The sequence below is a fragment of the Eucyclogobius newberryi genome, unplaced genomic scaffold (genome assembly GCF_026437365.1).
Source record: "Eucyclogobius newberryi isolate DKJ021-1_F unplaced genomic scaffold, fEucNew1.0.hap1 SCAF_7, whole genome shotgun sequence".
NCBI lineage: Eukaryota > Metazoa > Chordata > Actinopteri > Gobiiformes > Gobiidae > Eucyclogobius > Eucyclogobius newberryi.
In genome coordinates this window covers 41,046,467-41,064,800 of record NW_027316389.1, presented here as the reverse complement: position 1 = coordinate 41,064,800, position 18,334 = coordinate 41,046,467, and the positions used below count along the sequence as shown (strand labels likewise).

At 42.3% G+C, this 18,334-nt stretch overlaps 1 protein-coding gene across 3 annotated transcripts in view; it reads left to right on the top strand.

Moving 5' to 3' along the window:
• The window catches only part of LOC140349226 (cell adhesion molecule CEACAM5-like), an 82,461-nt gene that overhangs the window by 28,357 nt on the left and 35,770 nt on the right, over window positions 1-18,334 (top strand). For 2 of the 3 annotated variants that reach the window (XM_072435499.1, XM_072435500.1), the window contains 4 exons: window positions 9,734-10,012; window positions 10,090-10,356; window positions 10,538-10,810; window positions 10,890-11,141. In XM_072435499.1, coding sequence (XP_072291600.1) covers window positions 9,734-10,012; window positions 10,090-10,356; window positions 10,538-10,810; window positions 10,890-11,141 — 1,071 coding nt within the window. The remainder of the gene's footprint in view (window positions 1-9,733; window positions 10,013-10,089; window positions 10,357-10,537; window positions 10,811-10,889; window positions 11,142-18,334) is intronic. The other variant, XM_072435501.1, reaches the window with a different exon arrangement.

The following is an 18,334-nucleotide window of genomic DNA, read 5'->3' as shown; positions in this document are numbered from 1 at the left end:
GTTGACTTCTATTAGATTTGAATAGTATCTGGTTTGGGCCTTACGCAGAGCATGCTTATAGGATAGTAGCAGCTTTTCCATGCTTTTAGGGATTTTTCTGTGTGGGAGCGACGGAATGATCCTTCTAACTTTCTAACTCAGGGGTGTCAAACTCGCGGGCCGAATTTCGATGCTCAGGCTGGGTCACGGGCCGAACATAACGTAAAACATAAAACTATTAAAAATATAAGAAATAAATAGCTTTGTAGCGCCTACGCTGTTTTGAAGCAATTACTGGATCGATAAAAAAATTACAAAACGTTTGTTCTCATAAACTGAAATGTATTTCGAAAAACAAGTGTAATTTCAACAATACTGTGCTTCAGTTTATGTGCGTTACAACTTCAGAGTTGACCTACAGTTCTACACAGAGATAAACATTTGACTTTATAACAAAATAAACTTCTCTAAAAAACTTTAAATGTACCAACTAACATTTCCACGTCTGTGTAGTTCTCTGTACACCTGAACTGACACACCACTAAACTTCTGCTCAAAAGTGCTTAAAGTGCACTTCTCCCTCGGCAGCTCACACAGCAGAGCCCCGTGGGGGAGGGGCGGCCACCGGCGGCATTGTGGGACGCGTAGTTTTAGAGATAAAAACGTTTACGGATGTAACTACGGTTCTATGAATCGATTTTTTTTAAAAATTGAAATGTTCGGCGGGTCAGATTAAAACGTCTGGCGGGCCAGATTTGGCGTTTGACAGAGTTTGACACCTATGTTCTAACTCTTTGTTTATGTGAACGCAGAGATCGTAACACTTAGAATAAAAAATTGGATCGGTTTTGATGCCCCGCTCCTGAAGATGATTGTCACCAAATTTAAAGTAGGTTGGTCTTACAAAATATGACATGGGTCCATTTGGCTTTTTTGATCGGGATGCCAAAATATAATTTGTGCAAAGTGTCATGAATTTAAGAATAACTAAAAAATTGTCTCCCATGCATTGGCAATTTTCCCATTGGGATTACATGGGAGTTTTCTGTCTTTGCTATGGCGTACAAAATATGACTCCGACCCTTTCGACTTTTTTGATCGGGACGCCGAAAATCTAATTTTGTGCAAAATGATTTTTTTCTTCGAAAAAGTTAAATTTTCACGGACCATATACAATTTCATTTCACTATGTAAGGTAAGTATGAAATGGAAATGTCAGAGATTGAGATTTTCCCAATGGAGGTTGGAGGTTTATGCAAATTTCAAACATTTTCAACAACGTTACATTTTTACATCCTATATACAATTTGATTTCACTCTGTAGGGGGTGCTATCATGGCCCTTTTCTTAACTATGAGCAGGTCCAGGCTTGAAAGTCTATGAACCAATTTAAATGTGGGCGAAATCGGACTTGGGATGAGCAAATGGGAGTAATTTTGTTAATGATAATTTGTCTTTGTCGGACAAATTTGCACCTGCGCCGCACAAATACATTGTATAATTGAAATTTGGATACCTTTTGATGCCACACTCCTGAAGATGATTTCCCCCAAATTTGAGCTTGATCAGGCAATCGCCCAAAGAAGAGTTTGTTAAAGTGTGAAGCGTAAACATTTGGACATTTCAGAGATTTTGTACAACGGAGTATAAGGGCTATTAAGCCATTAACTTTCGACATTAAAGTCATAATCGTATGAGATGAAAGTCAAAGTCAAAAAGTTGTAATTTAACAAGAATAAAGTCATGAATTTATGAGAACAAAGTTGTAGTTTAGGGGCCGGTTTAGGGGCTCTGAATGTTCTGATTCAAAGTGACATGAGCAGTTCACTTTCAGCACGCCAGGACGCAAATGAACGGGCTTGGATGAGTTGACAGTTTAGAACTACACAAAAGCCTGCAATAGATGTTAAAGTGTTTCCTGGCTTTTAAAACAATGTCTTACGTGTGTGCTGATTACAAGACAAGACACTGCAGTTTATCAGCGCCAGGACAGAAGGAGACGCCTCTGTGTTATATTCACACATTTTCTGCTCCTCTAAGTTGTTTTTCTACCTGGGCACTGTTACGGCAGTTTCCTGTAAACAATGATCAAGTAAAGAGTAACCAGGCAATAACTTGAAGCAGAAACAGAGTCTCTCGGTCTCTCTCAAAAGGTGGAAGTTTATTCACGTGCACAGTGGATAAACACCCTCACTCTCCCTAAGACAAGTTCGTTCTGTCCCTACCTAACTTTACAAGTTACAAAGTACACCTTTTATAGGTGGTAACAAACATGACATAATCACAACCCAAATCAGCTCAAAAAGAGATAGACCAGACTATCACGTTTGTGACGGTTCCAGCTCTCTCTTCAGAGGTTTAATCAAAGACCATTTCCACACTGAATCCGGTCCTGACGCATTAATTGATGATTAAGAGGCGCCGGACAGTAGATATTCCGTATAATCAGGACCTCATATTCTTATCCCATCTGCACACAGGAGAACAACAAAGATATTAATTCCGTGACATGTCATGGCCTAAAACAACATTAGAATGACTTGACATGACCCATTTTCCGCCTTCTTTGCGCACAATCACAATTCTTACTCATTGTGTGCACTTACGTTTTATGCACCGATTCTAACCTTTTTGTCATCCCTTGGACAAACTCAGTAAAAACACACAGAGTACAAAACAGCTGTTTGCTGTCTGCGCTTCCTCTCAGATCCTCCTGTCTAACGCTTGGATCGTGTTTGGCACAGCCAAAAAGCAATATGTTTTACGCACACGCCATCATCCATACAACTCATTCCACCTCCTATAGCCGAGTAAGGCAAGGCAAGTTTATTTGTAGAGCACATTTCATACACAAGGCAATTCAAAGTGCTTCACACAGCAGGAAAAATGCATTCAAATCACAAAGAAATTACATAAACAGAAATACAATAAAATTAACTAAATTAAAAATTATCAATCCAACTGATTGTCAAAACTAATAAAATCACAAACAAAAGAGAAGAGCGCAAAGAAAAAAATCCTTTCAGTCATATGCGCAGCTAAACAAAACAGTTTTTAGCTTAGATTTGAACATTGTCAGAGTAGAAGCCTGTCTCACATCTTCAGGAAGACTGTTCCAGATTTTAGCTGCATTAAACTGAAACGCAGATTCCCCATGTTTTGTCCTGACTCTGGGCACCAGCAGGAGGCCGGTCCCTGAGGTCCTCAGAGTCCGAGATGGTTCATATGGCACTAACATATCCAAGATGTACTTTGGTGCTAGGCCATGGAGAGACTTGTACACAAGCAGAGCTGCTTTAAAGTCTATTCTCTGAGCCACAGGGAGCCAGTGCAGAGACCTGAGAACAGGACTAATGTGATGGTACTTCCTGGTTCTAGTCAGGACCCGAGCAGCAGCGTTCTGGATGTACTGCAGCTGTTTTACAGCTCGTTTGGAGAGGCCAGTGAGCAGGCTGTTACAGTAGTCTAATCTACTGGAGACAAACGCATGGATAAGTCTCTCTAAATCTGGTTTTGACACTATATTTTTGATTTTGACAATGTTTTTTAGATGGTAAAAAGCTGCTGATGTTATTGATTTGACGTGGCTATTAAAGTTCAAGTCTGAGTCCATTATTACCCCCAGATTTCTAATTTGGTTTGTAGGTTTTAGAGCGAGACTCTGGAGGTGACCGCTAACACACTAACCGATTATTTCAGGCTTGTCTGAGTTCAGCTGGAGAAAGTTGTTTTGCATCCACAAACTGATCTGTTGGATGCAGTGACAGAGTGAATCTACTGGTCCATAGTCACCTGCCGACAGTGAAACATAGATCTGAGTGTCGTCTGCATAATTGTGATAGGACACATTTTCACTGCGTATCAACTGACCTAACGGCAGCATGTAGAGGTTGAACAGAAGGGGACCCAGGACTGACCCTTGGGGCACTCCACAGGTCAGGGTCATGTGGTCTGAGACACAGCTACCAATTTCAACAAAGTACTTCCTGTCCTCCAGATAGGACCTTAACCAGTTTAGGGCAGTGCCAGTGATGCCCACCCAGTCCTCTAGTCTCTGTAAGAGGATCCCATGATCGACAGTGTCAAAAGCAGCACTGAGATCTAACAAAATTAAGACTGAGGCTTTGCCCGTGTCAGTGTTCAGGCGGATGTCATTTGTCACCTTGACAAGAGCAGTCTCAGTGCTGTGATGAGGTCTAAAACCTGACTGAAAAACATCAAATGAGTTGTTTATTAAGAGGAAATCTGTGAGCTGTTGGTAAACAACCTTTTCAAGGACTTTGCCCCAAAATGGCAGATTAGAGATGGGCCGGTAATTACTCAGTACTGCGGCATCAAGACTGCTCTTCTTTAGGAGAGGCTTTATGACCGCAGTTTTCAAAGACATTGGGAATGTTCCAGATTGAAGCGACATGTTGACTATGTGAGTGAGTGGTGCTAACAAACTGTTCAGCACATACTTTAGAAATCTGGTGGGTAACACATCGAGGCAGCATGTAGATGAACTCAGACTGGTGATGATCTCATGGACAGTTTTGTCAGTTACTGGTGGAAAGTGAGTTCGCTCTAAGTGTCTTGGTGGTTTTACGGTAATTTTTTGCATTGTGGGATTTATAGCATTTTTAATGCCCTGAACTTTGTCATTAAAGAATAATCCAAACTCATTACACTTGGATAATGAAATGAGTTCTAACGGCGGCTGAGCTGGAGGGTTTGTTAATCTGTTTACTGTGGCAAACAGGACACGCGAGTTGTTACTGCAGCTTCCAATTATTTCAGAAAAATATCTTTCCCTAGTTCTACATAAGATTAGGTTGTACATGTTCAGCTTCTCTTTGTAAATCTCTTTTTGAACCTGGAGCTTTGACTTGCGCCATTTCCGTTCGGCCCTGTGACACTCCCTTTTCTGTGCCCTGACCGAATCATCATTTCTCCACGGCGCCTTCTGCTTATTTTTAACCATTTTAGCCTTCATAGGGGCGATGGTGTACAGAACATTCAAAACACTAGATGTAACAGAGTTCAACAAATCATTTACTTTAGAACATGAGACATTTTCAAAGTTTATTATTTCCATAAACAGTGCACATGTGCCATCACTTATGTGTCTCCTCTGAACAACTGCAGGACCAACCGGAGGTTGGAGAGAAACAGACAGGTCAAGGAAGACACAGAAATGATCAGACAGAGCAACATCGATCACATTAACATTTGAAATATTTACCCCCTTTGTAATTATGAGATCTAGAGTGTGTCCTTTGCTGTGGGTGGGGCCTCTCTGCTGTGGGTGGGGCCTCTCTGGCCTCTCTGCTGTGGGTGGGGCCTCTCACATGCTGAGTAAGACTGAAGGTTTCAAGGACAGCATCAAACTCTTTAGCGTTTCTGTCACAAATATTATCAACATGCACATTGAAATCACCTGTAATGACCAAACCATCAAAGTCTGTGCATATGACTGAAAGCATCTCAGTAAAATCATCAATAAAACTTTGGCAGTGCTGGAGAGGCTTGTATAAAACAATGAAGAGAATGGATGGAGACCGTTTTAGCTCCATTTTAAAGGATACATACTAAAATGATGAAAACACCCCAAAAGACAACCTGCGGGTAATTATTTCATCTCTAAAGACAACACAGACTCCACCCCTTTTTTTTTCTTCTCGTGTTTCAGATTCAAACTTAAAGTTGGGTGGAGCAGATTCTATCAGAACTACATTTCCTGTGTTTTTGTCAAGCCATGTTTCAGTTAAAAACATAAAATCAAGATTATAAGAAGAAATAAAATTATTAATTAAGAGAGATTTGTTACATAAGGATCTGACATTTAGCACAGCAAGTTTCAGACTAGTTTCAGTGAGACTGGGCTTTATCTTTTCACAGGGAATATGAATCACATTTCTCAGGCCTGACTCGCATTTTGTTTTTCCATCTGTGTGCTGATGTGACTACAGAAATAGCACTAGGGGGGGGCTCGTTTTACATAGGGCCCCGGGTTGGTTTTATTTTTAATGTGACAATAAGTCCCGGCAACGTTGAGACCCAGTGCATCCTAGCTATGGGAGATACCAGGTGAAAGGCGAGGTTGGATGGGTGGTGGGGCTTTTGTAGCCAAGGAGAGTTTGGGACCAGGTGAGAGGCGAGGGGGGGGATGGGTGGTGGGGCTTTTGTTGGTGTAGTCGGCTTGGCCAGGAAGAGTTGCTAAGTATTGACATAGCCCTTGATCTTGCTATATTGGGCGTGAGTGGAGCCATCTTAATGCCTGATTTGATCAGACTTTCAAAATGGCTGGGAAGGCCCATGGGTGAGAGTGGAGATGAGAAGGAGAATGATGAATCTTTAGTGGGAGTAGATGTTGCAGGGGGAACCCAGGGCTGGTGTGAAGGCAGGGGCGATGACAGGGATGTTGTTGGGCTTGTCACAGATGGGTCCAAGGCCTTTGAAGATTGTTCCTTTGCTGGAGGCGGTGGAGGTGAATGTGGAGCAGCTGGAGCTGAATCCTTTGCTGGTGGTGGTGGAGCAGCTGCTGATGAATCCTTTGGTGGAGGCTGAGGTTGTGGTGCTTTTGATGTTGAAACATTGGCTCGGTCTCTGGCTGATGGAGCAGGAATTCTTCTCTCATTCCTCTCTTCTCTAACTATCTGCTCAGGACCCTGTCCAGGCCCAGTCCAATGCCTCAGAGCGTGGAGCAGGTTCTCTGTCAGCACCCTCACTCCACCTCTGCATAGGTGGGGGCCATTTCTCTTAAACAGGTCCTCACGTTTCCAGAATAGATAGAAGTTCTCAATGTAGTGTAGTCCTCTAGGGGCACACTCTTTGGACAGCCATGTGTTCAGCTGAAGAAGCCGGCTAAACTTGTTTATCCTCCTGTCGATGTTTGGAAGAGGTCCACTTATGAATGTTTTGATTTCCATTTTATCAAGCACGTCGAATAACTTCAAGAAGTATTTTTTCAAAACTTCAGTCTGTTCCCGCCGCATGTCCACTGCACCCTCGTGCACAATCAGCTGTTTAGCTCCTCCATGCTCAGCCATAATATTTGGAAGGAGTTACGTTATCTCAGAAACAATGGTGCTTGGAAAAGAATGTGTGTTTATCTTTTCATGCGTCACGTGACTTATTGCGCCGTCTCCAACCAAAACAATCTGCGTGACCTTGGCTCCTGGCACAGATCCTCCTCGCTGTATTTTGGCCACGTCATCTTTCCTTTTTTTATTTAATTCCATCTCTGAAAGTGGTAAAAATCTGTTTGTGAGCTGTATTTTAGGTGACTTCACCTTATCTTTGTATCGTTTAGGCTTTGCTCCAAGTTTGTTCCAAGAAACAGCCTGGCCTTTCTGGTTTTTAGACAGTTTTGGAAACGACACAGAGTCACTGCGGTTCAGGTTGAAAGTAGCAGTTTTTCTTGTAAAAAGCGTGCTCTTCTTACCATCGGTTGACACAGGAATGGTATCGTGAAGAACTTTTTCAGATTCCAAAACAAATATCCGTGTTTTCAGCTCATCAATTTCTTGTTGATATTTCCGACAGCGTTCACAGTCTTTCTCCCTTCTTCTCCCGGACATGTCGCTGGCGTCAGATATGTCGTTAAAACTGGAAAAATGTTCTTAAAATCCTTGGTTTACTTGAAAAAGTCTAAAGCAAAAATGTTTGGAAGACAAAAACTGATTAAAAAGCAAAATAAATAAGGAAAGCAGCGATAGCAAGTGGAGCGAGAGAAAAAGCGTGTGCACTCTTCGGAAGCAGGAGTAACACAAGTACAACCTGATATACCCATGTAGCCCAGGCTGATGACTACAATGAAAGGATACTATAAAGCTCCAACAACACAAGTGCACCCAACACCGGAGTATGTCATTTTACACATCAATCCCAAGTTAACTGTGAGGCACTGCAGCTCCACCAGCCGTAGTGCTCTGATATAAAACCTATGCAACAAAAAACTTATATGAACAGTGACTTTGTACAAAGTTTAGGAGGTTGAAGAGGCAGATGTCAAGGGAGCAGATTATTGGTGAAAATGGTCCGAGACTCCCTCGTCTTCTGTGGCTCTGAGTGCGGTCAGTGTCCTACCCAGTGTCCAGGACCTGAGCCATGCGCAGGCAATTAACCAGAAGGACATGGGGACACTGCACCTGGGAAATGATTGTATGTGATGTCTGAAAGGCCAGCATTACAAAGATCAACATCTATTGTGGGCTTTGTGTAAACTTTTAACCAATCCAAGTCCATTTGCGTCCTGGCCGTGGTGCTGAAAGTGAAAGTAAACTTTAATGTCGAAATGTAATTACTTTATTCTCTTAGTGCCCCTTTTTTTGTTTTGGATTTGCCCTTATACTTTGTTGTAATTTTGCGATTTTCACAGTACGATAACATTGGATGTTTCTCTTATTGCTACGGCTACACAGTAAAAAATTGGCATGGGTCCAATTGGCTTTTTTGATTGGGACGCCAACATTGAATTTTGGGCAAAATCTTGAACATTTTTGTAAAAAAAAATATATACATTTAAATGTCACGCTAGGACGCGGGGACGCTATCGCACACATTTAGATTTTTTCACAATACACAAGTCCGAGCTTGAAAGTTGATAACTGATTCAAATTTGGTCCAAATTGCACTCGTTTTGCGCAAATGGGAGCAATTTTTTAATTAGCAAAATTTCAAAATGCGGTGTAGAGCATGTAAGCTGTGAGTCCAGACTACTGCAGAGTGATATTGCCTTTAAACACCTCTCTCATTTACTTCTCACACAGAGTTCAGTTTCCTGAGGCTTTGGATGCAACGCAAACTACAAAAATGGGACTCTTCACATTCTGTGTTGTTGCTATTGCCTTCACAGGTAGGAAAAAGTACATTTTACTTTGGTTAAATGTTGTGATTACGTGTTGGTGGAAAACTAAAGGTATATTAAAAACGAACCAGCAGTTTGTCTTTATATGTTAAAGGAAAAACATTTTTAACCTTGAGTTTATGAATACGATGTCACATGCCTGAATGTTTTTGTGTTTAATTATGATTCCAGGTTTAGTGTCAGGAGATGGTGTGTTGCCTGATTCTGTGGAAGCAGCTGTTGGAGGCACAGTCATGTTCACCACATCAATTCCTCCAACACAAACACCTTTTTTTAGAATGGAATGGGATTTTGAATATATTGATATAGTCGACACAAAGCGTGATGGCATTTATCCAAAGTATAAAGACAGGGTCACTCTGTTCAACTCTACTGGATCTCTGGAGCTCAGGAACGTGACTTTTGATGACGCTGGACTGTACCAAGTGGCTATTGAACTAACACAATTATCTAAAAGAAAAGGGAAAACAAAACTGAAAGTTTATGGTAATTGTTTTATTATGATGTAAATGTATGCATGTAAAACTACACACATTTGAATCTCATATAAGCACCATATATGAAACATTACAATTGATTTGGATTCAAATGATTTTTTAATTAAATTTAATCTATTTTATTCTGTATATTCATATATATCTGTATATTATTCTTACACCATCTTCAGGTTAATGATGAGGTTAATGATAGTTTTATGAAAAATACAAACGTTATAGAACAGTAATCTATATAAAATCCTTAATCCCAAATCCACCTCCCTGGGGCCCTAATTTAGATGCTGAGCCCTGTAGGTTGGGAGTCACTGCTCAAGGTGAAAGTGGGTTGGCACAGGCTTATATGATCGCCATGGCATTCATTCTCTTATTGTATGTTGATTAAATGACTCTGTCTCTCCTCCCACAGAGCGAGTGTCTGATGCGAGAGTCACAGTCAGCAGCTCAGACTCGGTGGAGTTCATCAGTTCTGTGACTCTGTCGTGCTCTGCCTCTGGCCTCTCTCTGTCTTTCCTCTGGTTAAATGGCAGTGATGAAGTCACAGCCAGTGACAGAGTGAATCTCACTGATGGAGGCGCAACTCTCACTATAGCCACTGTGAGGCGCTCTGACCAGGGACCATTCAGATGTAAAGTGTCTAATCCTGTCAGTAGCAGCACCAGTGATCCTGCAGAACTCTCCATCAGCTGTGAGTGAATGATGTCTACTGTTAATCACATTCATGACTCTCCACATTTAACTTTATTCAATGTTTTCTTCCTTCAGACGGACCTGATGATGTCATTTTGAAGACCTCTCCACAAATCGATGACTTTGAGGAAGGCTCAGACGTCCTTATGTCCTGCTCAGCTGACTCTAGACCTGCAGCTCAGTTTCAATGGCTTTTTAATGGAGAGCTGTTGTCTTTTACTGGAGCACAGTTGGAACTGATGAAGATCCAGATGAACCAGAGTGGAGACTACAGCTGTCAGGCTTTCAACAGCAAAACTCACAGATACACAACTTCTGAGCCTGGACTCATCTCTGTGTTGAGTAAGAGCAGTGTCTTTTATCCATAAGATTTGTCTGTTGAACGTATCTTCATAATTTGCCTTCATGCCATGTCCTTTAAAATGTCAAAAGACAAATATTTATTACGTTTGCAATATTTACTGTAACTAATCTAACATCTTCAGTGAGGAAATCTTTGTGATATTTAGTTTTTCTTCCACAGAGAGAATAATGAATATTTCTGTCGAGTCATCGTCCAATCAGCCGATGGAAGGCTCCTCAGTGAATATAATCTGTGATGCCTCTGGCTCCATCTTCAGCAGAAAGTGGTTGATAAATGGACAGGAGCTAAAGCCTTCTGAAAACATTGTATTTTATGAACAAAAACAAGTGTTGTCTTTTAATGTCCTGAACAGAAAAGACAGTGGGACTTACGTCTGTGAAATTAGTAACTCCATCAACAGTGAGACAGCGTCTTACTCTCTGCATGTGAACTGTAAGTGTCAGTGCTAAACGCTTCATGTTTCATTCATCTACGTCAAGCATTTACTTTAACTCTTCATTATTTTTTTCAGATGGACCAGAAAATGTTCAAATCTCAGGTCCAAAAGAGATTCAAGAGGGCAAAACATTAAAATTAAGATGCTTTTGTGACTCTGTACCAACTGCTAACTACACCTGGATTAAGAATAGGAAGATCCTCGCTCAATCATCTGAATATACTAAAGAGTCTGCTGGATCTTCAGACAGTGGACAATACATCTGTAAAGCAACAAATAAAATCACAAAGAAAACAGTCGAGGCTTCACATACAGTGCTTGTGACAGGTAAAAAAACAGAATCTTTCTTCAGATGACAAACAGGCTAACTATAGATCCTTTAAACCAGCCGTATTGAATGGCTGTTTCCACAGACATGAATTCACTTACTCAGATCTAAATAATCTGCAGTAACTTGTGCAGTGACTAAATGGCACTGTGCTCTCTGCTTAAGTCACTACATCTGAGCAGTTTTGTTTCACTGTATCTCATTCTATGTCGTTAGTACCTCAGGAGGGCCTCTCAACTGGAGCCATCGCTGGAATCATTGTTGTAATATTCGTGATTGTTGCTGGAGCGATTGTAGGAGGTTTACATTTGTATAAATGCCAGTAAGTTATTAGAACAAGATCTACAGTCTTGATTTAATGTACATAGGCCTACTGTATTGATCCTGTTCTGTTTGTTTTTCAGAAAAGGCAAACAATAAGTAATAAGAGAGAATATCTACTCTTATTACTTATTTTTAGTAGAAAAAAAAAATCTGTTGTCATTTGGACTCTGGACTGAATGGAACACTCCTGGCCGAATGAGGATTACACCGACTTATTTTTTATAGTTTATTTTCATGGTTTTAGAATATTTTATAGTTTATAAAATATTCTATAGTCTGCTTGTGAGTGTATTTTTTGGACGCCTCGGAAGAGTGGAAACTACAGCTGTCAGGCTTTCAACAGCAAAACTCTCAGATACACAACTTCTGAGCCTGGACTCATGTGATAAAATGTGAATATATGATTATATTTCTGTAATGTATTTTATCTGCATAATAGTGATATATTATCTGCATCATTAGTCTAAGAGAAAAACAGCATGCGTGTCAGCATTTGTTTGTGAAGGTGTCGTAAAGAGAATGTTTCTCCTAGGGAGGGGTGTAACACCCCAGGGGAGTTAGATAAACATTACCCACGGCTTTATCTCTACAGACTGTTGTAAAAGACAAGTGCTTTGATGTGAAGCTGACCAATGAGAAATGTGCCTATTCCAGAATATCTAATAAAACCAACCTGCATGAGAAAAAACGTCGTGAGACGCAGGAGGGTCACGCGGCCTGCTTACAACAGCCTGCGTGACCGGTCCCGGCGTTTTCTCCATGCATGCCACACAAACGTCTGATATTTCTGTCGTTTCATATTCTAAGTTGAATTGTGTTCTCTGTGTGTTAAGGAATAGCATTGGTGTATGTCTGATTCCATGACAACTCATCTCTCTGTTGAGTAAGAGCAGTGTCTTTTATCCATAAGATTTATCTGTTAAACGTATCTTCATAATTTGCCTTTATGCCATGTCCTTTAAAATGTCAAAAGACAAATATTAAGTTTGCAATATTTACTGTAACTAATCTAATATCTTCAGTGAGGAAATCTTTGTCATATTTAGTTTTTCTGTCGAGTCATCGTCCAATCAGCCGATGGAAGGCTCCTCAGTGAATATAATCTGTGATGCCTCTGGCTCCCATCTTCAGCAGAAAGTGGTTGATAAATGGACAGGAGCTAAAGCCTTCTGAAAACATTGTATTTTATGAACAAAAACTAGTATTGTCTAACCCTAGAACATTTTTATAGTTTATAAAATATTCTATAGTCTGCTCGTGAGTGTATTTCTCGAACGCGCATCTGGAGCCTCGGACGCGCGTCTGCACGTGTGCGTATTTTTCGACTTCTGTAAATATATATTCATATTTAGCCACAACATGATTTTATATTATAATTATAGTCAGTTTATTTTACTCTGTTCAGAGCAATTGTATGGAATTTGATTACTCCTTAGAATTGATGCTTGTGGATTTATTTTGTTTCTGCCGCTCTCCACTTCATCCAACTTGTTCTGGTTTTAAAGTGAATAAGTCTTGTTTGAAATTATAATTATAATTTAATTTTGTTCGTACAACAGCCTGTTCGTTAGTACAACAGCCACTTTACGTGGGATCTAAGCGGACATATGACAGCGGAGAAAGTGACTGACAGCGAAAGTGGGGCATAGGCCACCAGACACACGCAGGAGCGTTACACAAGCGAGACGTTGCAGGGGTGAGGGCCTAGGAGCGACGGCACTAAAGAAGCCAAAGTAGGTTAAGGATTAAATTAAAGGCCGTGGCTGGAGAGCCGCGGCGCGGTCAAATTGCTGCGCAGTTTCAGGGACCGCGGCATTTCCCTTATAGCCCGTTATAGCCTCATGGCTAACCCTTACCTTAACCTTAACCCTAACCCTAACCCTAACCTTAAAACTAAAACGGCGCTAAAACGCGGTCAAATAGCGGCGTTGTTTCAGGAGCCGCTATATATATATATATATATATATATATATATATATATTTCGCCCTAGGAGGAGTTTGTTAGAGTGTGAAGCGTAAATGTCAACATTTCAATTTGGCGTTTTTCCTATTTCTGACACATATTTGCGGGTCCGCCGCACAGAGACCGTAGCACTTAGAATAAAAATATGGATAGCTTTCGATGCCCCGCTTGACTAGATAACATTCCCCAAATATGAACTTGATCGGGCTATCGCCCTAGGAGGAGTTTGTTAAAGTGTGAAGCGTAAAAATGTGTTTTTTAATGGAGGAATACATTTTATTTGAGACTAAATGTAAGTATCTGAGGGAAAACTTACCAGTATTTGAATGTGGATATGTGCATCACTGAAATAACAAATAATACATTTATTTAAAGGAACACTGTATTACAGGAGTAACACTGACACAACAACATACCTGGAATGGTCTTGTCAGGGGGCAAAGGTCATGTCAAGAGGCTTTGCACATTTTCTTTTGCTTCTGACTCAATGTAAAGGAGATTTTCCCTTGAAATACAAAAAACTGTATTTATCTACTGAGCAGTATAGAATGTTAATTTTATACAGAGGGTAACTGGAGTAAAGCCATGCAGGTACAGGAGGAATAAAGAAACAGTACAAATATTACTTTTTGTACCAATGAAACTACATTTTACCTTGATCTACTTTTTCCAGTCGCTCGTCAGCTTCACCATCTCTGTGGTTGCACATCCAGTTTTTTACATATTTTTCCTCAAAGTTTTTGTCTTTGGTGAATGACTCTGTGGTACCAAAAAGGCAACATACAGAATGAATTATTGTGACTTGTACATAAAATGTAGATTTACCTAATTCCAATAAAAAGTATGAATTCCAGTGCTATAAATGCTAACCACAAGTAATTAAATCCAGACGTCTTCATATGAGGTCCATGCTTGTTAGGCTGCATGTTGTCTTCATATGAGGTCCATGCTTTGTTAGGCTGCATGTTGTCTTCACATGAGGTCCATGCTTTGTTAGGCTGCATGTTGTCTTCATATGAGGTCCATGCTTGTTAGGCTGCATGTTGTCTTCATATGAGGTCCATGCTTTGTTAGGCTGCATGTTGTCTTCACATGAGGTCCATGCTTTGTTAGGCTGCATGTTGTCTTCATATGAGGTCCATGCTTTGTTAGGCTGCATGTTGTCTTCACATGAGGTCCATGCTTTGTTAGGCTGCATGTTGTCTTCACATGAGGTCCATGCTTTGTTAGGCTGCATGTTGTCTTCACATGAGGTCCATGCTTTGTTAGGCTGCATGTTGTCTTCACATGAGGTCCATGCTTGTTAGGCTGCATGTTGTCTTCATATGAGGTCCATGCTTTGTTAGGCTGCATGTTGTCTTCATATGAGGTCCATGCTTTGTTAGGCTGCATGTTGTCTTCATATGAGGTCCATGCTTTGTTAGGCTGCATGTTGTCTTCACATGAGGTCCATGCTTTGTTAGGCTGCATGTTGTCTTCATATGAGGTCCATGCTTTGTTAGGCTGCATGTTGTCTTCATATGAGGTCCATGCTTGTTAGGCTGCATGTTGTCTTCATATGAGGTCCATGCTTTGTTAGGCTGCATGTTGTCTTCATATGAGGTCCATGCTTTGTTAGGCTGCATGTTGTCTTCATATGAGGTCCATGCTTGTTAGGCTGCATGTTGTCTTCATATGAGATCCATGCTTTGTTAGGCTGCATGTTGTCTTCATATGAGGTCCATGCTTTGTTAGGCTGCATGTTGTCTTCATATGAGGTCCATGCTTTGTTAGGCTGCATGTTGTCTTCATATGAGGTCCATGCTTTGTTAGGCTGCATGTTGTCTTCATATGAGGTCCATGCTTTGTTAGGCTGCATGTTGTCTTCACATGAGGTCCATGCTTTGTTAGGCTGCATGTTGTCTTCATATGATGTCCATGCTTTGTTAGGCTGCATGTTGTCTTCATATGAGGTCCATGCTTTGTTAGGCTGCATGTTGTCTTCATATGAGGTCCATGCTTTGTTAGGCTGCATGTTGTCTTCATATGAGGTCCATGCTTTGTTAGGCTGCATGTTGTCTTCATATGAGGTCCATGCTTTGTTAGGCTGCATGTTGTCTTCATATGAGGTCCATGCTTTGTTAGGCTGCATGTTGTCTTCATATGAGGTCCATGCTTTGTTAGGCTGCATGTTGTCTTTGAGGGCTTTTTAATAGTGTACACTTTTGGGTGGCCACATCACATTTTCTGCCTTTTACTCCAATAGGAAATGATAAAGTGGAAGCTGAGGTGGTCATGGTAACTGTACTGTAATTCTATGATTGTCTTTAGTGTGGTAAATGGTCTTTGTCCATATCAGATGCAGCACGGCCTGCAAGTGGAAGAAAGTTAAATTAGTAATGTACATGCAATACTTATTCTGAAACATTTTCAGGTGTAACAAAATGTATTTAATTGATGGTCATCTATAAACAATAAAACATAATTAACCACTAAGTAAACAGAACCATCATAAGTATGGCAGAGTAATGAGGAAATAAAAAGATAAATAAAGCACAAGTGTAACAGCTGCAGAGCTCAAGAAACAAGCCACACAAAAGTTTCACCCAGAAACTTGCATGTCGTTTGTTTGCTGTTGAATGGATTTAAGTGAGAATAGCATAGAAATAAATCATATTGATGAGAAAAATAAAATGTTTGTTTTAAAGCCAAATTAATCATTACATTTCCAATACTTTAGAAAATTCATAGCATAGAGTACTTGTACTTTCAGAGACAATAGTCATGGAAAATAATGGAAAACATTTATTTGGTAACCTGCTCTATGAGCTATTCTCTCCTCCAGACGCATAGACACAGACAGAAGCTCTGCTGCGTCTCGAGGCTCCTGTCCCCACACCGCTCCCAGAGAGGCAGGTCAGCCCCATGGTCGGCCCCTGAGGGCGGGCGCACAACCCAGAGTTTACTCCCGTGTCCACATAACACACATAGATTGGTCCACTCTGTGCCTATTCAACCCATATTTTATCCCAAGAACAGATTATGATTATTTGATGTTGTACTAATGACTTTTTCTAGTAGTTAAGCTAAATGCTTGCAAAATGTTAGCTACTGCAGCTAACAGACGCTAGCTAACAAGACAAACAAGGTTAACAATAAAAACTTGTGGGATTTCTATTCACTTCTCAATAATACAAACATCATGATGACTCACCGTAAGTTGTCTCACTGCTGAGGCTCCGCCTCTGCTCACCAGTATGATCTGTTTCTCCTGTCTCTGCTTGGCATAGAACAGCTGTCTTTTGTCAGTAAAACGTTTGTAGCAGGAGGGATGAGAGTAGTAATCACTGTCCAACATGTGTACGATGTGCAACACGGCGTTGTTCTCTCCCCTTCAGTGAGATCCACTCTTTTGCGATCGTCCTGAATGTGTCCCATCGTGTTCGAGTCATGACGCAGGTATTTTCGTCACAATTTTTGTCTACAATATGCATACAGCACGCAGGATTTTCCTCTGGATTCGGCATTGTGCGCTGCCGCGTTCAACAGGGCGCGCCATCTTTGTTTCTTCTTCTCCTTGGGGTTTTTTGGCGGCCTCAGTACACTCCTCTGTCCACCGGGGGTCACAGCAGCCTCAGTACACTCCTCTGTCCACCGGGGGGTCACAGCAGCCTCAGTACACTCCTCTGTCCACCGGGGGGGACAGCAGCCTCAGTACACTCCTCTGTCCACCGGGGGGGCAGCAGCCTCAGTACACTCCTCTGACCACCGGGGGGGGACAGCAGCCTCAGTACACTCCTCTGTCCACCGGGGGCAGGTTACGCGGTTGGCGTGATATGTAAAGTTTATGAATGCGTTGGATATCTCCTGCCTCTCCTTGAACCGACACCTTAACGTGGTGGAGGGGTTTGAGTGCCCTAATGATCCCGGGAACTATGTTGTCGGGGGCTTCAAGCCCCTGGTAGGGTCTCCCAAGGCAAACAGGTCCTAGACAAAGATCGGTTCAGAAGCCCCCTATGATGAGTAAAAAAACAAGGCCGTTTACGTCGCCCGGATCGGCGTCACCGGGGCCCCATCCTGGAGCCAGGCCTGGGATGGGTGCTCCATGGCGAGCGCCTGGTGGCCGGGTCTTACCCCACGGGGCCCGGCCGGGCACAGCCCGAAAGAGCGACGTGGGGCCGCCCTCCCGTGGGCCCACCACCCGCAGGAGGATCCATAAGGGGCCGGTGCAGAGAGATCTGGGCGGCAGTCGACGGCAGGGGCCTCGGCGACCAGATCTCCAGACACAGAGACTAACTCTGGGGACATGGAATGTCACCTCGCTGGGGGGGAAAGAGCCTGAGCTTGTGCGGGAGGTTGAGCGATACCGACTAGATATAGTCGGCCTCACCTCCACGCACAGTTTGGGCTCTGGAACCCATCTCCTCGAGAGGGGCTGGACGCTCCACTTCTCTGGTGTTGCCCGCTGGGAGAGGCGGCGGGTTCATGGGAGTTTTCCCAACCAGTCCACATGTGCTTAGTGGATCTGGAGAAGGCTTTCGACCGTGTCCCTCGGGGTGTCCTTTGGGAGGTGCTCCGGGAGTACGGGGTCCGGGGCCCTTTGCTCAGGGCTGTCCGGTCCCTGTATGACCGGAGCAGGAGCTGTGTTCGCATTGCCGGCAGTAAGTCAGACCTGTTCCCAGTGCATGTTGGACTCCGCCAGGGCTGCCCTTTGTCACCGGTTCTGTTCATAATTTTTATGGACAGAATTTCTAGGCGCTGTCAGGGGTCGGAGGGTGTCCGGTTTGGGGACCAAAGGATTCCATCTCTGCTGTTTGCAGACGATGTTGTCCTGATGGCTCCATCAAACCCGGACCTGCAACATGCACTGGGACGGTTTGCAGCCGAGTGTGAAGCGGCTGGGATGAGAATCAGCACCTCCAAATC